At 36.6% G+C, this 24443-nt stretch overlaps 1 protein-coding gene across 4 annotated transcripts in view; it reads right to left on the reverse strand.

The window, feature by feature from the left end:
* Positions 1 to 24137, reverse strand: part of CFAP97 (cilia and flagella associated protein 97) — a 37965-nt gene extending 13828 nt beyond the window's left edge. Inside the window, exons 1-2 of one of the 4 annotated variants that reach the window (XM_044680706.1) lie at positions 22782 to 24137; positions 13571 to 14643 (exon numbers count right to left, since the gene is read on the reverse strand). In XM_044680706.1, coding sequence (XP_044536641.1) covers positions 13571 to 14627 — 1057 coding nt within the window. In that variant the 5' untranslated portion in view covers positions 14628 to 14643; positions 22782 to 24137. Of the gene's footprint in view, positions 1 to 13570; positions 14644 to 16241; positions 16270 to 21911; positions 22048 to 22108; positions 22192 to 22781 lie in introns of those variants that run through there. The other 3 variants (XM_044680704.1, XM_044680705.1, XM_044680707.1) reach the window with 3 other exon arrangements.
* Positions 24138 to 24443: the final 306 nt, after the last annotated feature.

Consider the following 24443-nt stretch of genomic DNA (forward strand, 5'->3'; position numbering starts at 1 on the left):
TAGTGATTATTTCCCAGGGGTGTATGGATAGATTTAAAGGGATCCATATTCTTGTTTAAAGGAACCCCACCCCAATACATCTTTATTTCACTAACCATTAGCTGAAAAGGAGCATTTCCTTCAAGTATTTTAAAGCATTCTGAAAAAGAGGTTCATAGGTTTCATCGGACTGCCAAAGGAGTCCGCTGCACAGAGGTTAAGAATTCTTATTCTAAAGGATCTACTATGTTGAAGAGATCAATATGAAATGAAGTTGGAAAAGTAGAGTTATTTCAGATTATGGGCAGCCTTGAATGCTAGGTTCAGAGTTTAACATTTTCACTTAGTGGGAAATAGGTTAAAAAGGAGGTTTTTGAGTGAAAGAAGAATATGACTAGATATCTATGCATCACGATTAGTCTGGCAGTGCCATGATGAATGCATTAGAGGGGGAAGAAAGTGGAGGCAGGAAGACTTTGGTATTAGGCTACTGGAATAGTACCCAAAGGGGAATAATCTAGCAAAGGAGCAGTAGGAAAAAGGTAGAGACAAAAGAGAAAGAATGCACAGAATTTGAAAATTAGATTCATTATTAGAGATGAAAGAAAAGAAAAACTTAAAAGTAATACCAAGATTTAAAACATGGAAGACTAGGTCAATAGTGGCATCAAGAGGAAAAACTGAAGAAGCAGTTTTAAGGAAAAAAATATTAGGTTTGTTTTTGGACATATCGAATTTGAAATGCCAATGGAACAGGTAAATAGAACTACTTTGCAAGCAATAAAAACTTTCCTAAAATGAACCCTTACATCTGTTTAAAATCAATATTAAGTATCACTTCCCATGCAGAAGGACAGTAAGGGATGTGACTTGGCCAGGGTCATACAGCTAGGAAGTGTCTGAGGCCACATTTGAACCCAGGACCTCCTACCTCCATGTCTGGTGCTTTATCCACTAAACCACCTAGCTGCCCCTTAAAGATAAGATTTGAGAAAGCTCATTCATATAAAGTTCATAATTGAACTTGGGGTAATGAATTAGAATGCTGAAGGAGAGAATATAGAAATGAAGAATTCTAAAGATATTTGTTTTGTGTGCATTTTAAGACTTACAATATACTTTTTAAACTTTTATTTTATCTTCACAACAACCTATTTTGATTAAAGGGATATTTCAAATACTTTTCAACATTTTGCAATTTACAAAGAAATGGAGGTTTAGAGTACTTATGATATATTTGAGTTAACCAAGCTATTAAGTGGCAGTGCTGGAATGTGAATGTAGGTTAACTCTAAATATAGTGTCCTTTCCAATTCTCAATAGTTGCCTTCCATATTTCTAAGGAAAATAAGCTATTCTCTCGAGACTTATGTCTGGACTCTGCCATGTAACAGCAGGCTCCTTAGCCTCAGTTTACTACATCCTTCTCTCTCTGGCAGTATACTCTGTCCACATGGCCACTTCCTCTTATTGGCTGGTTTTTCCCAAAACCAGTCATTTTAAGAAAAAAACTCAGGGAAGTCATGTTTTCTCTGATTCTAAAGAGCTTCCTTTCTACTCTTTCTCTCTTTTCCTTCCTTTGAAGTACTGTCTAGCTTCCATTGGAATGAAAGCTTCTTGAGATCTGAAAGTGTCCTTATTTTTGTTTATATTTTTATTCTCAGTGCTTAACACAGATCCCAGTAATGCTTAACTAATGCTTTTTGACTGGACTTTTCATACTTACCAATTAATATACTGGTCATCTTCTATCATCTCTTATATTTTTCAAAACACCAACATATAGTATTTTATTTGATCTTCCATCATATAAACATACCAATTAAATGGCCAGTGCTATACTAAGATAGAAAGATTTAAAGTGTGGACCAGTAATGGGTTGTTGTTAGAGGACTAGACTAAGTTTATAAAGGCTATCTCCATGTTGGACTTAGGAAAGATGATTAATGACACTTGTCTGTCTCCTCTGTTGCCTCTTCCTAACCTTTCAAGATGGTATTTCCCAAATTTCTGTCCTTGACCCTATTATGTACTCTTCCTTGGTAATCTTATTCACTTTCATAGCGTCAGCTGTCTTTCAGTATAGATGTTTTGCTCAGTTCTGAGCTCTAGGCCCTATGGAAGTGATGTCTTCTTTGACTTTCCCTGCTCCTTCATATCTCATAACTAATCATTTACTATAGATTATGGTAAAAGGGATGGGAAGCATAAAGACCACTGAAGTGAGAGACTTATACTACAAGTAGAAATTATGATAGAGAGTATGGTTACATAGTAGAGATACTGCATAAGTAGAAGGGGCAGGCCATAGTAAAAGACATCAAGGTTTAGAATGTAGAAGTCTAGGTGAGCACAAGTATAAGGAAAATACTGAGTTTGGCACACCAGTTGGTACAACAGGTGGAGCTGTTGTATAAGTAGTTGGAAATAGGGCCTAGAGCTCAGAAACAGTGATATTCCCCATCCCCTTTCTTAACCTATGTCTAGAAACAACTGTTTATTCCTTTTCCAAATTAAAAAAATTATAAAACAAATCTTGATATTTAAAATTATTATCATTTGAGAAGCGTAGAGGAATACTATGAAATTATAATATATCCTCAAGTACTTCTGATACAACCTGTCCTAATCCTGAATAGTCAATATTTTCTAGCAGAGTTATAATAGCTAATTCTGAATTCTAGCTAAAAGCTAGATTCCCAGATATAAGAAACAACCTGCCCACTGGTTTATCATAGTTATATCCTTCTCATTGTTATTTCTTTCTGTTTTCCTTTGTCTGCCCAACACAATATGCTGTGCCTTGATATTTAATACTTTTACTTGGAAAAGTGGCTAAGAATAAGTCTCCCTTTTATACCAAGATCTGGACTTTACATATTTATGCACTCCATTACATTTTCAAAATGATGAAACAAATCAAATTGTTCCAATTTGTGGAATTAAGAAACTTTTGTATTTTGGGGGAGGTATTACTAAATATTTTAAAGTCAAAGATTTTAAAAAATCTGGATCCAAGAGTTCATCAACTTGGGAAACTCCTGATGTAGATATTCCTTACATGCAGCAGCAAGTTTCTTAAAGGGAATAGTCTTAGAGATGTGCCTAAGGCTAGTAAGAGGTAAAGTGACTTCCCCAGGCTTAAGGACAAGCTTATAACAGAGGTTGGTCTTGAATGAAGACCACAACTTGACCCACTTCTATCCACTGAACCAAATGCCAATGTACTGAAAAAAATTCTCTCAAATTCTAAAACCAGGTCTTATGATCAATGAATTACACTTTAATGAACAGAGTACACATTATTTTTTGGGTAGCAATATGGCTTAAATGCCTTAAAAAAAAACACAACAAAAAACTCTTACCTTGTCTTAATATCAATTCTAAGACAGAAGGGCAAGAGCTAGGCAATCAGGGTCAAGTGACTAGCCTAGGGTCACAAAACTAAGAAGATCTGAACCCAGGTTCTCCTGATTCCAGGCTTAGATGTAGTACATACAGTGTACTACCTAGCTGCCTCAGCTTCAAAGCTTTTAAAGAAAACCTAAAAACGAAGCTGTCAGAACATACTTTCAATGTTGTCCAAGACAAATGTTTCAGCAACTAAATTGCAATTTGACCCATTCATCCCACTACTAGGAATAGACTCCTAAGGAGGTCAAAGGCATAAAGATTCAATAAATACCTAAGAATCTCAAGTAACACAGAATGAAGAATTGGAAACAAAGAAATAATTTTAAGTATTCTATAATAAAATCTTGCTGGTGGCCACTTAATATTGAGTTTGTGATACTTAGAAATCATTTTTTTAATCCAAATATTCTAAACCTCTGGCTACATCTGAGACCTTTTAAAGAAATGTGCAATAGAATTGTCAGTCACAGAATCTAGATTTGGAGTCCTTCAGTAGAAAAGAGAAGAGAATACAGTAAAAACACATTGAAGAAAGAATTAAAGTTGTATTTTCTAGATTTGAGGAAAGAAAAGATTATGTCAAACATCATCCCAAGCATCAAGTGAAGGTGACCAGGAGACCAGTGGTACAATTTAAAAAAAAAAAGTTAAATTGGGATAATATGCTACGTAGAAATCCCATGGAAAACAAGTTTTGGACATAGTGAGTTTGCACAATTCATTGTCCAAAGGAAAACATATATAAGCAGTTAAAAGAAACAGAAGGAAAAGTTTGAGGACTGGTCTAGTGACATGGATTGGGAATTAATTTGGCCCATAGGCTGAAGCTACAGAATGGTTAAAAATAACCTAGGCAAGGATTATTGGTGCTCTAGAGGTGGCTGAGCTGAGATAACAAAATAGGGACCTCGGAAAGGGTCATTTCTGATGAAATGTAGTAGTAACAACTATAACATGGAACTTGGACCTAAAATGGTTCTTTTCCTTTTTACTCCTTTCTTTCCTTCTTACTCCCTTTACTCCTGGAAGTCAAGGATTGGAGGAGGTAAACTGTCCTATGTGTCTGCTGGAAGAACAGACTAGTAGTGAAAGGCAGTGGGTTCTACTCCTGACCCTGTTACCTTTAAAATGAGATCTATGTAAAAAGACAAATACAGGCATACAATGAATAATAATCTTGACAACATGTAGCACAAGCCAGATGAAGGGAGGAGAGAAAGAAGGGTTGACTAGAACTATAATCAAAGCAAATTTGGTGCCTGGGAGACCTGAGGCAATGTATTTGTCTTCTTTAGGGCTATTTCTTCATTTATAAAATAAGTGGGTTCAATTATAAGTTCTCTAAGGGCCCTTTAAGCTCTCAAATTCTAGAAAACGCCACTCATTATGAATGGATAGAATTTAACACATAAAATATAATATATTTCAGGTTTTAGCAAACATATTAAATCATGAGATATATAAAATCAAATGCATTTTACAGTTTTTCCTGTCAGTCAATTTCTGATCCCTGTGTAGTTTCCAGTCTTAAGGACCAGAAAATAAAATTTCAAGTATTTCTCTATGATCTGGCTTTTTGAATACTTATTAATATTAACTATAATTAAAAGAGGAACCAAGACAAAGGAGATAGAGCATTTTTTAGTGCTATATACATGCTAATTATATTATTATAATCACATGAGAAAGCAGATAACTACAATTTACACAGTTCACTATAACATCTGAACTGGACCTTCAAGTTCTATATACAGATATATTACTACATTTTCACTGACTTCTTTCACTCATGCTAAGAATTTATCTCCATTTTTCATAAATGAAAGCTTTTCTTAGTGTTTAGATTGTCCAGTAACTGAAGTAATCAAAAAAATCAACTATAGTTAAAAAAATATATTACTGAAGTTCCAATGGCAGATTAAGATTTCCTAATTTATAATACAAATATATAGAGTAATATATTAGAAAAATGATTGCAAAATTTTTATTAACATGGGTATGAGCTACTTTACCTTAACCAAAGAGATAAACTTGACTGAAGGCTGATTTAAATGGGTGACAGTCAAAGAAATTTCCATATAGCCTGCATACACATTTAAATAATGTGATCAAATTAGTTCTTTGCTCCCAAATAAAATGTTCCATTTTATACTCACAAAGCCTTAAAAAAAAAAAAAGCTCAGTGAGGCAAGTGTTTTTTTGCTCTTATTAAGCTTGTGTTATTCATGTAGTATCTGTTGAAGTTTTGATCTCCAAAGATAACTTCTTCAACTTCCAAGAACTTATTTGAATTAAGAATGGTGGCTGAACAATCTATATTCTTTCCTTTCTAAACTAGCTTTAAAAAACTCTCAATTTTTGGACTTTGTCTGAAAGTTTCATCATCTTTCTGCTTTTTAAAAAACTACCTGTAGTGGTAAATATGATTGACTACTTTCAACAAAACATTTCAGTTGAAGGGCAGAGTCAAGATGGCGGCTTAGAAGCAGCAAAAGTCAATTCCTCTGTGAAAACCCTTCCACACCAATCAAAAACAAAGCTCTTCAAGACAGACAGAAAAACAAATCCAACAACAAGACAGAACTGTGGGACCCTCCTACTTGATTCAACTTAAAAGGTGTGCAGAAAAGGTTGAATTCTCAGATTTAAGGAAAAGAAAGAAGGAAGATCCAGGGCCCCTCCCCCATCTACTGTGCTGAGACTTGGATAGTCAGTGGGATCTCAGGGCCAAAACTTCAACCTGGACAGAGTGCCTTGATACCACAACTACACAAAGCTCAGGACTCTTGACAACAGCTGGCAAGGAGGTAGCTGGAGGAGAGAAGCAGAGAAGAGGGCAGGCTGGTCACAGCCTTCAGCCACCACATCTCCATTTTAGGCCTCTGCCTCTAGAAGTTTTTGCCTCAGGGCACATTCAACTCAGCAGGTCAGCTCATTTTGCTTAATCCAGTTTTTCAATAATGCAGAGAAGAAGCCTCCAGAGGGCAGAAAAGCTCAATCTCACAGTTAATAAACAACCAGAAGAGCAAATATACAAAATAGAAAGAAAGTAAACTCAACAAGACAGAATCATAGGTCTCTCCTACTAGATTCAATCTGAAAGGTACACAGATAAAGTCAAATTCTTGGGTATAAGGGAAAAGATCCAACACCCCCTCCCCCACCTACCGGGCTGACAGTGACTGGGATCCCAGGGGAAAGGTTGCAACCACAATGGAGTACCTTACCACGATAAGCTCGGCTCTGACTAGTCAGCTGGCACGGTGATGGCTGGCAGAAAAGAGTAGAGAGGAAGACCAAGGGTAACTACCTTCAGCCTCTGCTGGCAGTTGGGGAAGATCTGGCCTCAGGGCATATTAATACAATAGGTCATCTCCATCAGCCTAATCCTGTTAACCTGAATAGCAGAGAAGAAGCCCCTTCAGGGCTGAAAAGCCCACATTCACAGATCCAGCAAATAAGGAGGGGGAAAGAAGGAAAAAATATGAGTAAACAACAGAAAAAGAAAAAAGAAATTACACATTTAACAGCTTCTATTCCGGTAATAACAAAACAAAAAACAAATGGAACAGAGAAGAACCAAGGAACACCTAGCAAAAACTCAGAAACTCCAACTAACTGGACTCAGGCTTTGGAAGAATTCAAAACACAATTCAAAAAACAATTAAGAGGGGTTGAAGAAAATTGGGGAAAGAACTTAAAAAGCAAAATAGGTCATCTGGAAACAGAAGCACACGATCTAAAACAAGAAAACAGTTTCCTAAAAGCCAGAATTGACTAGTTCGGAAAAAAAGGTAAAAAAGATAAAAACAATGACCTACAAAGAAAAACAGATGAAAAAGAAAAGGAGGATCAAAAAAGTCAGGGATGAAATTCAGTCTTTAAAATTTAGAATTGAACAATTAGAACTGAACAATTAGAAGCGAATGACTTCACAAGGCAGCAAGAATCTATAAAACAAAATCAAAAGAATGAAAAAATTGAGGAAAATATGAAATACCTCATTGATAAAACAGACCTGGAAAACAGATTCAGGAGAGACAATTTAAGAATTATTGGACTACCTGAAAATCATGGCCAAAGAAAATGCTTGGATATCATTCTACAGAAAATTATACAAGAAAATTGCTTTGATATTCTTGAATAAGAGGGCAGAAATTGAAAGAATCCACAGATCATCTCCTGTATTAAATCCCCATTTGATTTGTATTCCTTTATGAAAAGATGATATTGATAATTCTTAAAAATTGTTATTATCATCAAGGTAGCTAGAAGTATACTTAGAGGGTACAGTGACAAACTGTATAGGATGATATGGCAAAAAAAAATTATTAAAAACTAGGGGTAAAAAAGGGTAAATCTAAGAGAAATGGGAAAAGAGACAAAATGGGCTTAATATATATTTCATAAAGAAGCACACAGGGGAAAGAGGCGGGGTATAATACAATGGAAGGGAGGAAGAGGCTGGGGAAAGAGGTAATACTTAAATCTTAGGCTCATTGGAATTGGCCCAGAGAGGGAAGAACAGTCAGATCCACTGGGGCAGAAAATTATATTGTGCCCTATAGAGAAGTTGAAGGGTAATAAACAGGCTAGTAGGGAGAGAAGGAATATAAGGGAGGGAGAAGTTGGGGGGGGGGGATCATTTGAAAGGCACTATAGTAAGAAAGGAATAATAAGAAGGGAGGGGGTGGGAAGGGGAATAACATTAGGGAGGGGAAAGGAGGGAGACTGACTAAAAGCAAAAAGTTGGAGGGGAGGGTAAGAGGGATAAGAGAAAAGGCAGAATCAAAGGAGGAAGTCAAAATGGAGGGGAATACTCAGACAGTAATCATAACTGTGAATGTGAATGGGATGAATTCACCCATAAAAAGGAAGTGGATAGCAGAATGGGTTAAAAACCAGAATCCTACCATATATTGTCTATAACGGTGATGGGCTTGGTGTGTCAAAATTTGCCAAAAAACTGAGCATANGGGCTGATGGGGAGGGGAGCAATACAAGTGAGGGAGAAGTTGTGGGGTCATTTAAAAGGCACTATAGTAAGAGGGAAGTAATAAGAAGGCAGGGGTGGGAAGGGGAATAACATTAGGGAGGGGAAAGGGGGGAGACTGACTAAAAGCAAAAAGTTGGAGGGGAGGGTAACAGGGATAAGAGAAAGGGCAGAATTCAAAGGAGGAAGTCAAAATGGAGGGGCATATACAGACAGTAATCATAACTATGAAGGTGAATGGGATGAACTCACCCATAAAATGGAAGAGGATAGTAGAATGGATGAAAAACCAGAATCCTACCATATGCTGTAAACAAGAAACACACTTGAGGCAGGTAGACATACACAGGGTAAAGGTAAGAGGGTGGAGCAGAATTTACTGGGCTGCAACTGAGACAAAGAAGGCAGGAGTAGCAATTATGATCTCAGACAAAGCTAAAGCAAAAATACATTTGATTAAAAGAGATAAGGAGGGTAATCACATTTTGATGAAAAGCAGTATAAATAATGAAGAAATATCAGTACTCAACATATATGCACCAAATGGTATATATAGCATTCAGATTCCTAAAGTAGAAACTAAAGGAGCTTAAGGAGTAAAAAATAGTAAAACCATACAAGTGGGGGACCTCAGCCTTCCCTATCAGAACTAGATAAATCAAACCAAAAAATAAATAAGAAAGTAAGGGAAGTGAATGAAATGTTAGAAAAATTAAAGCTAATAAATATCTAGAGAAAAATAAATAGGGATAAAAAGGAATATACTTTCTTTTCAGCAGCACATGGTACACATACAAATATTGACCATGAACTAGGGCAAAAAATATTGGAAACATGTAGGAAAGCAGAAATAATGAATGCAATTTTTTCAGATCAATGCGATAAAAATCATAAGGGCTCATGGAGAGGCAAATTAAAAAATAATTTGAAACTAAACAATCTAATTCTTCAAAACTGGTTGGTCAAAGAACAAATCAAAGAAACAATTGCTAATTTCATTGAAGACAATGGCAATAAGGAAATGACATCAAATTCTATGGGATGCAATCAAAGCAGTACTCAGGGGAAAATTTCTATCCTTGAGTGTATATATCAACAAATCAGAGAGGAAAGAGGTCAATGAATTGGGCATACAACTTAAAAAACTAAAAAAGGAACAAATTTAAGATCCTAAGGTTAAAAACTAAATTAGAAAGCCTAAAAATCAAGGGAGAAATTAAGAAAATTGAAAGTAAAAGAACTATTGAACTAATAAATAAGACCAGGAGCTGGTACTTTTAAAAAAAACCATAAAGTGCTGGTTAATCTAATAAAAAAAGAAAGAAGAAAATCAAATTAACACTATCAAAGATGCAAAGGGCAACCTCATCTCTAATGAAGAGGAAATTAAGGTAATTATTAAGAGCTATTTGGCACAATTATATGATAAGAAATATGGCAATCTAGGTGAAATGGATAAATATTTTGAAAATATAAATTGCGTAGATTAACAAAAGTTTACTTAAATTTAAGAATATTTAAACAAATTCCAACTCAGAAAAGGAAATTGAACAAACCATCAAGGAATTCCCTAAGAAAAAATACGTAGAGTCAGATGGATTCACAAGTGAATTTTATCAAACATTTAAAGAACTAATCCCAAAACTATACAAACTATTTGACAAAATAAGCAAAGAAGGAGTTTTACCAAATTCCTTTTATGACACAAATATAGTACCGATTCCAAAGCTAGAGACCAATTTCCTTATTGAACATAGATGCAAAAATCTTAAATAAAATACTAGCAAAAAGACTACACAAGTTATCACAAGGATTATTCACTTTGACCAAGTGGGATTTATACCAGGAATGCAAGTTTGGTTCAAGATTAGGAAAACCATCCACATAATTGACCATATCAATAACCAAACCAAGAGAAATCACATGATTATCTCAATAAATGCAGAAAGTCTTTGACAAAACACTCATTCGTATTGAAAACACTAGAAAGTATAGGAATAGAAGGGCCATTCCTCAAAATAATAAACAGTATATATTTAAAACCATCAGCAAGGGCAGCTGGGTAGCTTAGTGGATTTGAGAGTCAGGCCTAGAGATGGGAGGTCCTAGGTTCAAATTCAGCCTCAGACACTTCCCAGCTGTGTGACCCTGGGCAAGTCACTGGACCCACATTACCCACCCTTACCACTCTTCCACCTAGGAGCCAATACACAGAAGTTAAGGGTTTAAACAAAATAAAAAAATAAAATAAAATAAAACCATCAGCAAGCATTTGCGATGGGGATGAGTTAGAAGGCTTCCCAATAAGATTAGGAGTGAAGCAAGGATACCCATTTATCACCTCCATTATTCAATACTGTACTAGAAATGCTAGTGGTAGCAATTAAGAAGAAAAAGAAATTGAAAGGATTAAAGTAGGCAATGAGGGGACTAAACTATCACTCTTTGCAGATGATATGATGGTCTACTTTAAGAATTCTAGAGAATCAACTAAAAAGCTAGTGGAAATAATCAACAACTTTATCAAAGTTGCAGGGCACAAAATAAACCTACATAAACCATCGGCATTTCTATATATTTCCAACATAACTCCAGGAGTTAGAAATTAAACTCCATTTAAAATCATTCTAGACAATATAAAATATTTAGGAATCTATTTGCCAAGACAAACACAGGAATTATATGGACACAACTATAAAACACTTTCCACATAAGTAAAACTAGATCTAAATAATCGGAAAAACATTAATTGCTCATGGGTAGGAAGAGCTAATATAATAAAAACTACAATCCTACCCAAATTAATTTACTTATTCAGTGGCATATCTATCAAACTACCAAGAAATTATTTTACTGAATTAGAAAAAAATTATAACAAAGTTCATCTGGAAAAACAAAAGATCAAGAAGATCAAGGGAAATAATGGAAAAAAATGTGAAGGATGGGGGCCTAGCAGTACCAGATTTTAAACTGTACTATAAAGCAGTGGTCATCAAAACAATATGGTACTGGGTAAGAGACAGAAGGGTGTATCTATGGAATAGACTTGGGGTAAATTTATGATAAATCTAAAGATCCTAGTTTTGGGGACAAGAACCCACTATTTGACAAAAACTGCTGGGAAAACTGGAAAACAGTATGAGAAAAATCAGTTTTAGATCAACATCTCATATCCTAAACCAAGATAAATTCAGAATGGGCACATGACTTAAAGAGGGAAAGTATAAGTAAATTAAATGAACATAGAATAGCATATCTGTCAGATCTATGAGAAAGGAAAGACTTTAAGACCAAGCAAGAGATAGAGAATATTACAAAGCGTAAAATGAATAATTTTGATTACATTAAATTAGAAAGGTTTTGTACAAACAAAACCAATGCAACCAAAATTAGAAGGGAAGCAACAAATTGGAGGAAAAAAAATCTTTATAACAAAAACCTCTGACAAAGGTCTAATTTCTCAAATGTATAAGGAGCTAAGTCAATTGTGCAAGAAATCAAGCCATTCCCCAATTGATAAATGGTCAAGGAACATGAACAGGCAGTTTTTAGCTAAAGAAATCAAAATGATCAATAAACACATGAAAAAGTGTTCTAAATCTCTCATAATGCAAATCAAAACAACTCTGAAGTACCATCTCACACCTAGCAGATTGGCCAATACGGCAGCAAAGGAAAGCAATAAATGTTGGAGGGGATGGGACATTAATGTATTGCTGGTGGAGTTGTGAACTGATCCAACCATTCTGGAAGGCAATTTGGAACTATGACCAAAGGGATTTAAAAGACTGCCTGCCCTTTCATCCAGCCATACCACCACTGGGTTTATATCCCAAAGAGATAAGGAAAACAACTTGTACAAAAATATTTATAGCCATGCCCTTTGTGGTGAAAAAAAATTGGAAAATGAGGGGGTGTCCATCGATTGGTGAATGGCTGAACAAATTGTGGTATCTGATGGTGATGGAATACTATTGTGCTGAAAGGAATAATGAACTGGAGGATGTCTATGTGAATCAGAAAGACCTCCAGGAATTGATGCAGAGCAAAAGGAGCAGAACCAGGAGAACATTGTACACAGAGCCTGATACAGTGGGGCACAATAGAATATAACAGACTTTTCTACTAATAGCAATGCAATGATCAAGGACAATCCAGAGGAACTTATGAGAAAGAAAGAACTGTGGGGGTAGAAACACAGAAGAAAAACAACTGCTTGATCACATGGTTCAATGGGGATGATTGGGGATGTAGACTCTAAATGACAACTCTATTGCAAATAGTAATAATATGGAAATAGGTCTCGATCAATGAGATACATGTAAAACCTAGAACTGCTCACTGGCTACGGGAGGGGGGGGAAGGAGGGGAGGGAAAGAGTATGTCATGTAATCATGGAAAAATATTCTAAACTAATTAATTTTAAAGAAAACATTTCAATTGAAAGAACAATTTTTTCCCCAAATCAAAGATTTAGCATATTAAAGAAAATCCTTGGACCTTTAACTTAAAATATACACATGACCTAAATCAACTTTACTTTTTTATTTTTAATTCATGCTAAATAGCTTTTCCTGTAGCTATGTGTGTTCTGACACTGTCTCAAAATTGTAGTTGTCACTTTTTTCTCCTGCAGTGGTACAATATAGTGCAAAGGACAGTAATCTAAGTCTACAGATTCAGGTCTAATCCTCATTCTGTTCTTCATTTGCCATGTGACTCTGGGCAAGTTTAATAAACCTCTCTTGAGTCTTGGTTTCTGCCAACTATAAAATGAAGAATTTGAAATTGATTGTTTTTGAGGCCACATCCAGTTCTAAGTTTTTAGGAGACCATATTTTGTTTTCCTATAACTCACTATCCAGTTTTACTACAAAATCATAATGGGCAAAGACCATATCTGCTCATTTGTAGTGCAAGGTACCCAAAACAGAACCATAAATATGCAGCAACCTGACAACTTCAGAGCCATGATATTCCAAAATACCTTTTTATTCCACGAAGAATTTGAGATGGGAAAAATAGGTGTAAAATAAACTTTAACACTAAACTGCAAACATTTTAAAAATGAATACAAGTTTATCACAAGACATTTAAGCGTAAACATTTAATTAAATTTCAATCTAAAACACAAAATTAAATTTTATTACTCCTCTAAATCTTTTTTTCTTAAAGGAAAATTACCTTTCAAAAGCTGATTCAGGTCCAGCGTATCATGTAAGACTTTTTGTTTATATCTGTTGTCCAAGTTGGATTCTAATGAGAGTGACTTAGAGTTGAAATTGGCTCCATTTTTTTCTTTCCCTACTCTGGCTGTTTTCAGATATTTTGAATTATACTTTGAGTCTCCAAAACTTCCATATACTTCTTGGCTCACATTTTCTTGCCTTTTAACTTTTGTTTTCCGATCATTTGATGCAGCCAGTTCAAAAGACTGAATAGGGCTGATGTCTGGAGTTGATAAAGGAGTTACATCAGTCACAGTATCTTCAGATTCCTCTGTGAATTCACCAAGTTTTGGTTTAGACCTTTTGGATGATGATTCTGTTAACTTTTCTGATTTGCACTTTTGTTTTGGTGACAGCAGAGCTAAACTAGGTGATTTTTTCTTTGAATGAATTGAATCAGAGAGACAGATATCAGACTCTGTAGCTGAACAATCTGTATCTGTACTTGTAGAAGAAGAGGAAGATGAAGAGGAGGAGGAAGATGAAGAGGAGGAAGAAGAACTGATTTTGTTATATTTTTTACTTGTGCACTTTTTAAAATTATTAGATGGCTTAGCTGACTTGGGTCTGATATGATGATGTCTTTTCCCATCATCACTACTCTCTTCTCCATCTGTATAGTAATTATCTTCACCTTCTCTTACTATTTTAGGGATTCTGGTAGGGATGGTTAAATGTATTTTTCCACCTGATGAAGTACTACTTATGCTCTTCAATCCTGAATTTGATAAGGATGATTTTCCAGTCTGTACAGTATAGTTTTCTAAGGAGGGAGCTTCTTTAGTTATTTTCTCTTTCCTTTCATTTCTCTTCTCAATAAGATGATCTTCCTTTTTAAGTATACCCAATTTAAAACTTAAATTTTCTTCACCTGCTTCTCTTTTTCCATATTTGTCAAACTGCTTGTCAGCTGCTGAAAAAGTGCTTCCACATTTCTTTTCTTCTCCATCAAAATCACTATCAAAGAATGAATGGTCTACTTCACCATCTGATATATCTCCATACTGGTCCATAATAGCAAAAATATTCCTGAAAAAATGAAAAAATGTTACAATCAGAACAAAGCAATTTTCAGTCATGGTAGCTCCATAAAGCCACCATATCCATAGGTAATTTTCTATATTGTTAATGCTATGCTTAAACAGGTAGGCCCTCCTTAATAATATCCCATTTTCCCCAATCTGATGTTTAATATATGTATAAAAAGCTGGCAATTCTTTTAAAACAATTTGGCTAACTGAATGCAAGGTAGTAAGTCTAAAAGTTTTCAAATAATTAAGGTATGTAACTATAGAGTAGGGACTCTAAATCTACAACCTGTGATTATTTAACATTGTAAGTTACTACTCTGGACATATGGCTGACAACATACAAGTGATTTCCTATTAGTAAATCCAGGGAGATAGTTAAGTCATTCAGGCAACAAAGGCATTGCAAAGAAAAGCACAAGTACCTTTTTGTCAGAGGAAATCTGATTGTCATATGAATTTCACAGTCTGGCTTCAACTTAGCTTTTCAGACTTATTTCAGATTATTTTTCCAGCCATCTCCAACCTCTAGGCCTTTGCACAGCAAATGCAAAAATGTTCATTCAATTCAAGGTCCTTGGCAGCTAGGAGGAACCGGAGTGTACAGAGCGCTGGACCTGGAGTCAGCAAGACCCCTGAAATCATATCTGCTCTCAAGACCTTAACTGTGGGACCTTGGGCATCACTTATTCTCCGTCTGCCTCAGTTTCCTCAACAATAAAAAGGGGATTAACAATAGCACCTACCTCCCAAAATTGTTTGTGAGGATCAAATGAGATAATATTCGTAAAAAGTGGTTAGCACAGTGCCTGGCTATATAACCATACAAACTAAATATATAGACATCTGTATTTATTTATATATACACATATATAAAACCATTATGGAAATATTTTTTCCTCTTCCTCCACCCCCTTCTCTAACTCAGTTCAAGGTTCAACTAAAGTACCATGTATTGCCCTGAGGAGTCTGCCTGATCTTCCAGGTGTTATCAAGTCTCTTCCTCCCCAAATTACTTTGTATTTGTTTCATGTTTTGCATTTAATTATTTGTGTACATAGTGCAATAGAATGTAAGGACCTTGAAGACAGAGTTTGTTTTCATTCTAGTTTTTCTAACCCCATCACCTACCCCAATGTCTGTCACATATCTAATAAATTTTTAATAACTGAAATGAATAAACTTAGCAAGGGGTCCATCAAGGAGAAATACAATTACAAAATTAGCCTATAAACATACAGTCTTGATAATGACAAGATTACGTTCCATCTGATTCCCCACAAAACCCTTAAACTGGCCTTGAATTTCTTTAGGGGAGGAAAGTGACGAGGTTATGTGATCAGATTTTAAAAAAATAAAGATTCTTGCTCTCCAAACCCTTATATTTCATATGCTACGGTTAAATAATACATTTCATGAAAAGGTAAGGTGATTTCTCTCCAAAGCAATTTACCTTATTAAAAGCCAGGATTTTACTTTAAATTCTCCCACCAGGCACCATCTAAAGTGGACAACTTACAGGCTAATACAGTGTTAACCTAAACAGTAAAGCCAAGGAAAAGAGGATCTATGATAATTGCTATTTTTTTCCTCACTCACTTCAGAAGTTACAGGTGTACTATATATAGTTCAGGAATACCACTGTGGTTTTTGCACTTTTCTATGACTGTCTTCATTTTTAGAAGTGAACTGTGAAAAGGCATGTTCAGCATTCTGTGGAAATTAAAAAGTAAGAATAAAAAAGATCATAGATCTAAAGCAGGAAAGGACTCAAGAAGCCATCTAGTCCAAACTCCTCTTTTTATAGTTGAGAAAAATGAAGCTGAGGCAGGGTAAGTGACTTATCCAAGGTCAGATAAGTAGTAAGTGGCAAAGTCAGCATTCAAACCCAGGTTCTCCAACTTCAGTGTCAGTGATCTTTCCCCTATACCAAAATATATGAAAAGTTACCATGCTATTTTCAAACATGATAAGGCACTGGTACAAAAAAGGAAAAGCCTAATCTCTAGAGGGAAAATAAAGCCTAACTTTAAAGCTGCTTTGCCTCTCCAGGCAGTTATAGGATGACAAAAGTCCAGTAATTATCACAAAACAATTTAAAATGCAAACCTTTTTTTCAAATTTTACTGATAGAACTTAGGATGATGAACCTTATAAAGAGGCAGGTGATGTAGCTGATAGCTGATTTGAGACCTCCTCTGTGTGACCTGGGGCAAGTCTAACCTCCAAACTCTAACCTCTCAGTGCCAAAGGCAACTGAAGAAAGTTGAAGAGAAGGTGTCAATCTTGCAATGACAGAGGGGGTTCCCTTTATAGGTATGATTTTTGAAAAATAAGTAAAGTAAAATATCTTGAGAATACTAAAAATGATAGGGAACAAAGAATAGATAAAGAGAATGATAGTAATGAAATTATAAAGAGGAACAAAGTTTAAAATTAATAAGGCAACAATAGAAAATAGACTAATTTCAAGCAAACTATTATTGAAAAATTTATATTAAACACTGTACAAAATTTCCTTAATAGTGGTCACTCATCCCTCAAATTAATTTGTAATGATACAATGGCTATTTCAAAAAAACAATAACATAGAATGAACTAATGAAATCATTTAGAAGGCCTTTATTTGCTATAGGAAATTTTATCAAGAAAAAGGTTACTAACAAACTTGAGTCATTCAAAACTCAAAAAAAAAAACTTTCTAAAATTTTTGGCAGAAAGCAAAATAACAAAATTTACTTTTAGTTGTACTTCTCCTCTATTCCTATGTTTCATCAAGGTTCTATAAAGGTATGATAGCAAAGCACTTCAACAGATTCTATTGGCAAGTGATTAGTCTGACCAAACTGATTCATCACAAGGTAAAGGCTGTACTCCATCTCATTCCCCACAGAACACTTGTCTGAAAATTTGGTGAGGCTCATTAAGCCAGAAGTTTGATTTAATTGATTTTTGGTGGAAATGATAAAGATTATCAACCCTTCCACATATCAACAGATGAAGTACCCACAGTGATAAAGATTTTTGTTTTTATTATAGATAATATATTGGTTGTAGAGAAAATGTATTAGACATTAGCTAAGTAATTTTACACATGCTATTCATTTCATAACCACACCTAAATAATTCCTACATAATTATTAAAAGTATAATTATTTACCTAAATTTTATAGAACCTGAAAAATAAATTTATTCCTTTCTAGGTTCTTATAATTAATTGTATCTTTGCTTTCGTATCATATTTATGTGTACGTCTTTGGTCACAAAAACTGTGGAGAATTTTTTTTTAATGGAAAATTTGTATTCACTTTAGAATGAAAAATTTCAAGACAAGTAGGGGAAATAGATTTTTACACAGAAAAAACCTGACTTTTGCTGTGAATCAAAACTGTGATGGCTACTCGACTAAAAAATTTTCTGTGCCTATCATATTAAATTTGTCACAATGACATCCAAAACGAAGTTGACCAACCATTATTTCAAAAGGGCTCTCCAAGTGCACTAATGGTTTGTGTCAGAGGTCCCCAAATAATTCAATATTAGCCAATTTTTACAAATGAAAGCCTTTGACCACAGCAACCTGAAGTGGGTGGGAATGAGGATATTTCTGTTGAAAAGGATAATGAAAGCCCATACCAGGAAGCTTAATATATCCATTTCAGGGGGATGTTGAAAGAATTTGCTCGCCTAAAGTCCCTAGTTTCTTTTCCCCAAAGAGAGAATTTAAGTCAGAACACTACCATTTCTTACTCAATTGAAAAGCTTCCTTGCTATAAAAAGTTGGAGATTCCGGTTTAGACTGTGATTTCAAAGCATCTGGAAATTTATTTAGTTTCAGGCTACCCTCTTCTTTACCATCCCTAAATCTTCCTAGATTATGAGAAATGCATATTTTAAAATGAATTAAAATAGGTTTTTAAAAAAATCCTATATCAGAATGTTTTATTACTTACATAAAAAGAGAGCTATTTCCTATTTCGTTATAAAGTAACTCCACTTCTCCAATTTGCTACAAGTTTCAAATTTCAGACAATTAAATTCAGAGTGGTCACTACATGGTATAGCTAATAAATAGATTTAGAGTGGGATCTCAGAGTTTATGTGAGGTAAGATTTAACTTAGCATCTATGAACTTGCTTTTTGAAAATAAATATTTTGATAACTATATTTCAATTTAACAGTATTCCCTTGTAATCTAAATATCTATGTATTTATAAACATTATTGTATTTAAAAACATTATTCCTAAAAGGGCTTCCATAGACTTCACTAGACTATGAAAAGAGTTCATGCCACAAAAAGGTAAAAAACTTTTTAGTCTAAACAACTGCCTCATTTTAAAGATGAAGAAACTTAGGCTGAAAGAGGTTAAATAACTTAAGGTCACACACAAATAAAAAGTAGAACTGTGATTTGAACCCAGGTCCTCTAACTTCAAAATCAAAAACAATGAATTAGCAGAGGATCTTGTGGTTAATAATTTCAGCTCTTATAAAGCAACATGTTGTCAACTTCATAGGAAACAAGGAAACAGACTTTTTTCTTTTTTTGGTTGAAAAAGATAAAAAGAACTTACTATTAAAAAAGATAAGATTTGCTTTTACTTTCAAAATTAAAATAAATTCTTAAAAGTAATATTATTGGAATACAGTGAAAACCATGGCAACATTAACTTCAATGTTGTAAGCAATCTCATTATGCATTGTATAGAAACAATGTTTTAAAAATAGTAATACTTGACAATTAGAAGTAGGAGACTGAGACCATCTCAAAGCTAGGAAAGGTAGCTAAATTGTTTGAAAATATCAGTTTTTTAAAAAAATTATGGATATATTTCACTTTAACATCATCTTCATTTCCAAATATATCCTTTTCCCTATCCAGTAAGCCATCTCATGTAACAGAAAAAAAAGGAGGAAAAAATAGCTCAGCAAAACTAATCAAAGAGTTGGACAAGTATATTTAATGTTCCATACCCATGTCTCACACTTCTGTAAAAGAAGAGAATTTAATTTTCCCATCTTTTATGTAAGGCCAACATTGATATTTTAAAATACAACATCTATAAAGCATGTGTAAAAGACTTTCAAGCCATGAGATACAAAGATGAAAATAGGTAGGCCCTGTCTCAAGTGTAACTAACTGAATAAGAGAGGTAAAATATGTTAACTGTTATACTTTGGTTAAAAAATTAATCGTACTGATTCTGGCTGGGGCTAAACTTGGCTTAACAGCAACAATTCATGTGGAACAAGCTCAACAAGAACAAACAGACCTTGCCAACCTCCACCCTCTCTACTTCCAAAAATACCCCTCCAACCCCCTACTGCATTCAAAGAAGGGTCTGAAATAGGGACAATAATATTTGTACTATCTACTGGACATTATCATTAGGATCAAATGACTTAAAAGGATGTAAAGCTTTACATCACATATTATTACTGTAACAAGGGAAAATAACAATTCCAATACATATAAATGAAATACTGTTCAATTTTGAGCATTACTTTAAGGATAAATTCAAAACAGAAGAAATTGGGGATGCACAATCTAGTGAAAAGCAGCTAAGATGAAACGTGGCAGCTGACTTCAAATATCTGAACAGCAGCCATACAAAGTACAGTTATAACCTATGAATTATAGGGAGAAATTATAGAGAAGCAGATTTCCATTACATGTTTGGAAGATCAATCACGTAAAAATTAGAATGGATTATATGATAATTTCATAGAGTTTGGAAATAACAGAGGGACCTAAGAGATCATTTGGTCCACACTCCTCATTTTATTAATAAAGAATGATGAGACCCAAAGATGCTAAATAACTGGCCAAATGACACAAAAGTATAGGTAGTATATAGCATGAGCATTAAAACACAGGTCTTCTGTCTTTAGCTCCAGGACTTTTCCATAATATTGCCAAGAATAGTTTAGCAAGGTTGGTATAGAAGCGGTTCCTGAAATAAGTGAATAAGTGCAGGTCTAAAATGACCCTTAAGATTCCTTCCAACACTAAGATTTTATTAACGGGAATTAGGATCTTATTTAGTAAACCAAGTAGTCCCATTTCCTAAAATTCCCATTTTCTCTATTCCTAAACATGTACACATTTATGGCTGTAGAAACAACTTTTAGGATTTGCCACCATGTAATTCAATCTATAGACTGATATTTAGAGAATTTACTATGAAAAAGGTAGTGAGACTCAACTGAGTATTTGTATTAGAGATGTAAGTGGATATATATTTGGGGTCAATACCTATAAAAGAGAATGATTTAGCTCACATATCATCAAGAATCACTGGAAAGAGAAAAAATTGGCTTACTTCTTCCCAAAGTGCTGGGTATGCCAAATACAATGAAAAGGTGAAAGCAAATTCATCTCAAACACAGATGAAGTTACCTCTGTTCCACCCAGATGCCTGTATGTCAGTAACTATAAAGCAATACCTTCACAAGACCTGGCAGCAAAAATCCATACAAATAAATAAAACAGCAGCATGTCATTTTTGGTAGTAGGGTATTGGGGGGAGCAACTAGATCAGGTGGGCCAGAGACCTAGACCTGGAATCAAGACCTGAGGTCGAATAGGGGCTCAGTCACTTAACCAAGTGCTCAACCTGGATCCACAAATCTCTTAACCACTGCCGGCCTCAGTTTCCTCAGCTGTAAAATGAGGATAAGAATGTCACTTATTTCACGGGTTGCTGTGTCGACCTAACGAGATGTATCTATAAAGTCCTTAGCCCACGTGCTTGGCATGTAGGGTGTGCTTAATAAATAATGCTTCTTCCCTTTTCTTTTTCAAAATGCCAAATCTCCCACCTACCCCAACAGTGTTTTTATCGAGAGAATGGAGCTTCCTTCTGGATTCTGTACTTGCTAGGGAAGAGGGGGAGAATGTGTCACAGATCGGGGGAGGATGTTTTGTACAAAATGTTCCTGCTAGACTGCCTTAGTCAATTTCCATTTTTAAGAGGCTTCAAATGTTGTAAGGGAAAGGGGGTCCCCCACGCAAGAACTCCATTGGCTCGACAAAACTCCTTACTGTCCTCCCCAAATTCCGAATGTCTAGGTCCCATGGAATTGAGAAAGCTGCCTCCGCCCGGAGGGGAAGGGAAAGAAGGGTATGGGAAGTTGGGGGTCGCTGACAAGTGGAAGGATGAGCAGTGGAGGAAGGGCCCTTTATCTGGGGGCAGACGGTGGCTCCCGCTCGGGTCCTTCATTCAGTTACCACGGCTAAAGGGGCAGCATCATCTCGCAGTCCCCACCTCCTCCTCCATCCTTCGGCCTCCCGCCTGCGGCCCCGGTCCAGGCTGGGGGCTCCCCTGCAGGCCTGGGGCCTTCCTCCCTTAGGCCAAGGAGCCCGATACCACTTCCAAAGCCCGAGGGACCGCTGAGCGAGGCCAGCGACCACGGAGGGGAGAGGTCGAGGCCGGCGGGAGCGCCCGACGAGGAGGGTACTCACGGAGGAGCCGCCGCCGCCGAAGAGGCCGTCGCCGTCGCCGTCGCCGCCGCCACCGCCGCCACCACCTCAGGCTCGCGCCGCATCAGGGGCGTCCCCGAGCTTGTGCGCAGCCGCGCTCCGCCCCACCCCCCTGGCGTCTCCGTCTGCCCCAGGTTCGTGCTTCTCGCGCCTGTGCGCAGGCGCTCATGCAAACGCGTCTTGGCCCCGGGAGAAGGGGGCGGGGACGACAGAGAGAGCAGGGGGGGCGGGGAAGAGGAGGCATGAAACCGGAGCGCATCATTTTCCGGCGGTAGGGGCAAGAGGAAGTGGAGCTCGGGAGCGGACCGGGAGGAAATGAGAGCTGGAGGGTACGGGCATGAGGTTGGTACTTCGGCGGAGCGCCGGAGGGTTTGCTCTAAAGGCCCCAGGATTGCGGTGTATTTCTCAACCCTGCCCCAACTCCGACTGCTTTCCCCGCTACTCCCATGGCCGCCCCTGCAGGTGTCTTGTAGGGGGCGTCACAGAGCTGGTGCTAAAAAGCCAAGGTTAACCGCTGGGACGGAAAAGGGCCCGCGCCGGGCGTTGCGGGGTCAAGTTCAAGAGCACGCGGGGGCGCTGCCAAGGCGGGGTAGCTCTAGATGCGTCGGGCCGGGCAGCTGCGGGAGAAACTGGAGCACCTTGACCTTGTTCTTACCTCTGAATATGAAAGGGACCAAAACGTCTGAATAGGTCCTCGGAAGGCTTTCTGCTCAGGAAAGAGGAACCCGTAGCTGGCTGTCCACTAGCGGTCTGCCTGCCTGGTCCGGCTGTCGTTACACTGCAGGCATTTTAGTTTGTTCTTCACGGTGATGCCTTTTCTTCGTCTTTCCCTTCTCTGCTCTGTCGACATGGAATCTAAGAGAATCCCAAGTTTAGTCAGCTTGAAAGATGGAGACCCCAAAGCTTGCCTTTGGTTCCCGGGAGAATCCACTGTGAAGGGAATCTCAGTTTGAGACTGAATAATAGACCTTAAGATATTTAATGGACTTAGGTGGAATTAACAGATTTTAATCAAATGCTAAAATATCCTTTTATCCCAGTAGCTTCTCCCATTGTATTAGAGATTCTTTCCCAGGAAGACCCACACCTGTGCAGGGACCACTCTTTTAGTGTCCATTGTAAGTAGTCCATTCCCTTACACCCTAACCTATGGCTGTGGTTCTTTCCCAAGCCTAACTATCCTGTCAGTATAGTTTGAACACCCCCATTTCCTTGTAGCCATGTAATCAATCAGTCAAGTTTCCCTGTCCCTCGGTTTCCCAAAAGAGTATATAAGCTTCCCAATTTTCATGGCTCTTTGGAGCTATCGTCTAATGAGGTGGCACTCCCAGGGGTCAGTGACCAAAGCAGCAAGAGTCTCGGGGCTCTGTGGGGGCGCAGCTCTGTGTGGAGGCCTAAGAGGAAAGCACTGAACCCCTTTCCTTAATTAAAGTGTGGTTTTTCTAACTAATAGTTCTGCATTTTTTTCCAGTTTAACAGCTCTCACTTTCCTTGTTCAGATGGCCTGTATCTATTCTATCTTATATACTTCCTCCATTACCATATAAAAACACTGGGAGCAGGGGCTGGGTATGGGGATGTGTTGTTCTTCCCATTTTTTGATAAACTGACTTTCATCTACTCTGTATTTGCCTAGCTGGTTACTCCTTAGATGCTTGTGTTTCATTTCTTCCCCTCTCTGTAACCCCGACCTTTGTCCAACTATGGAACACCAAAGAGCAATTTTGGAGGGTTCTAGCTAAATTACAAAGGGTCCCTTTCCCTGGAGTTCCCTGTGTCAATTAAATGACAAGCCTAGTCCCTATCCTCTATGTCAGTGGTTCTCAAAGTATGGATTCAAGGGGTCTATGAAGTAAAAACTACTTACCTTATAATATTAAGACATTTAAATTTATAATATAGTCAATATTGGTAGTAACCAATGATGTGCTGGTAACCATTTAACAAGCAGCTCTTTGAGAAAAAATGTACATGTAACATACTTTTAAGATGAATCAGCAATATGAACATTTTCTCCATCATTTTCTTAAGTCTAGATAATCAACAAAACAATAAATGAAACCTTGATTTGTAGCATTTGTTGATTTCAGAAAATTCAAAATTGGCTCCCAAGCTGACCTCAGAACCCTTGGATATAATCGATATAAACTAAAACTCTTTAGGGCTTCCTCTATTTTTAAAAGCATGAAGGGGTCCTGAGACCAAAAAGTATAAAAACTTCAGTTTATATTTTGTGAATATAATTTTTTATGGGATGCAGCCAAAACTTAGCTTGGGAGAAATTTATATCTCTAAATGTTTTCATAAATAACAAAGA

The sequence above is a fragment of the Gracilinanus agilis genome, chromosome 6 (assembly GCF_016433145.1).
Source record: "Gracilinanus agilis isolate LMUSP501 chromosome 6, AgileGrace, whole genome shotgun sequence".
In the NCBI taxonomy this organism is placed as follows: Eukaryota; Metazoa; Chordata; class Mammalia; order Didelphimorphia; family Didelphidae; genus Gracilinanus; species Gracilinanus agilis.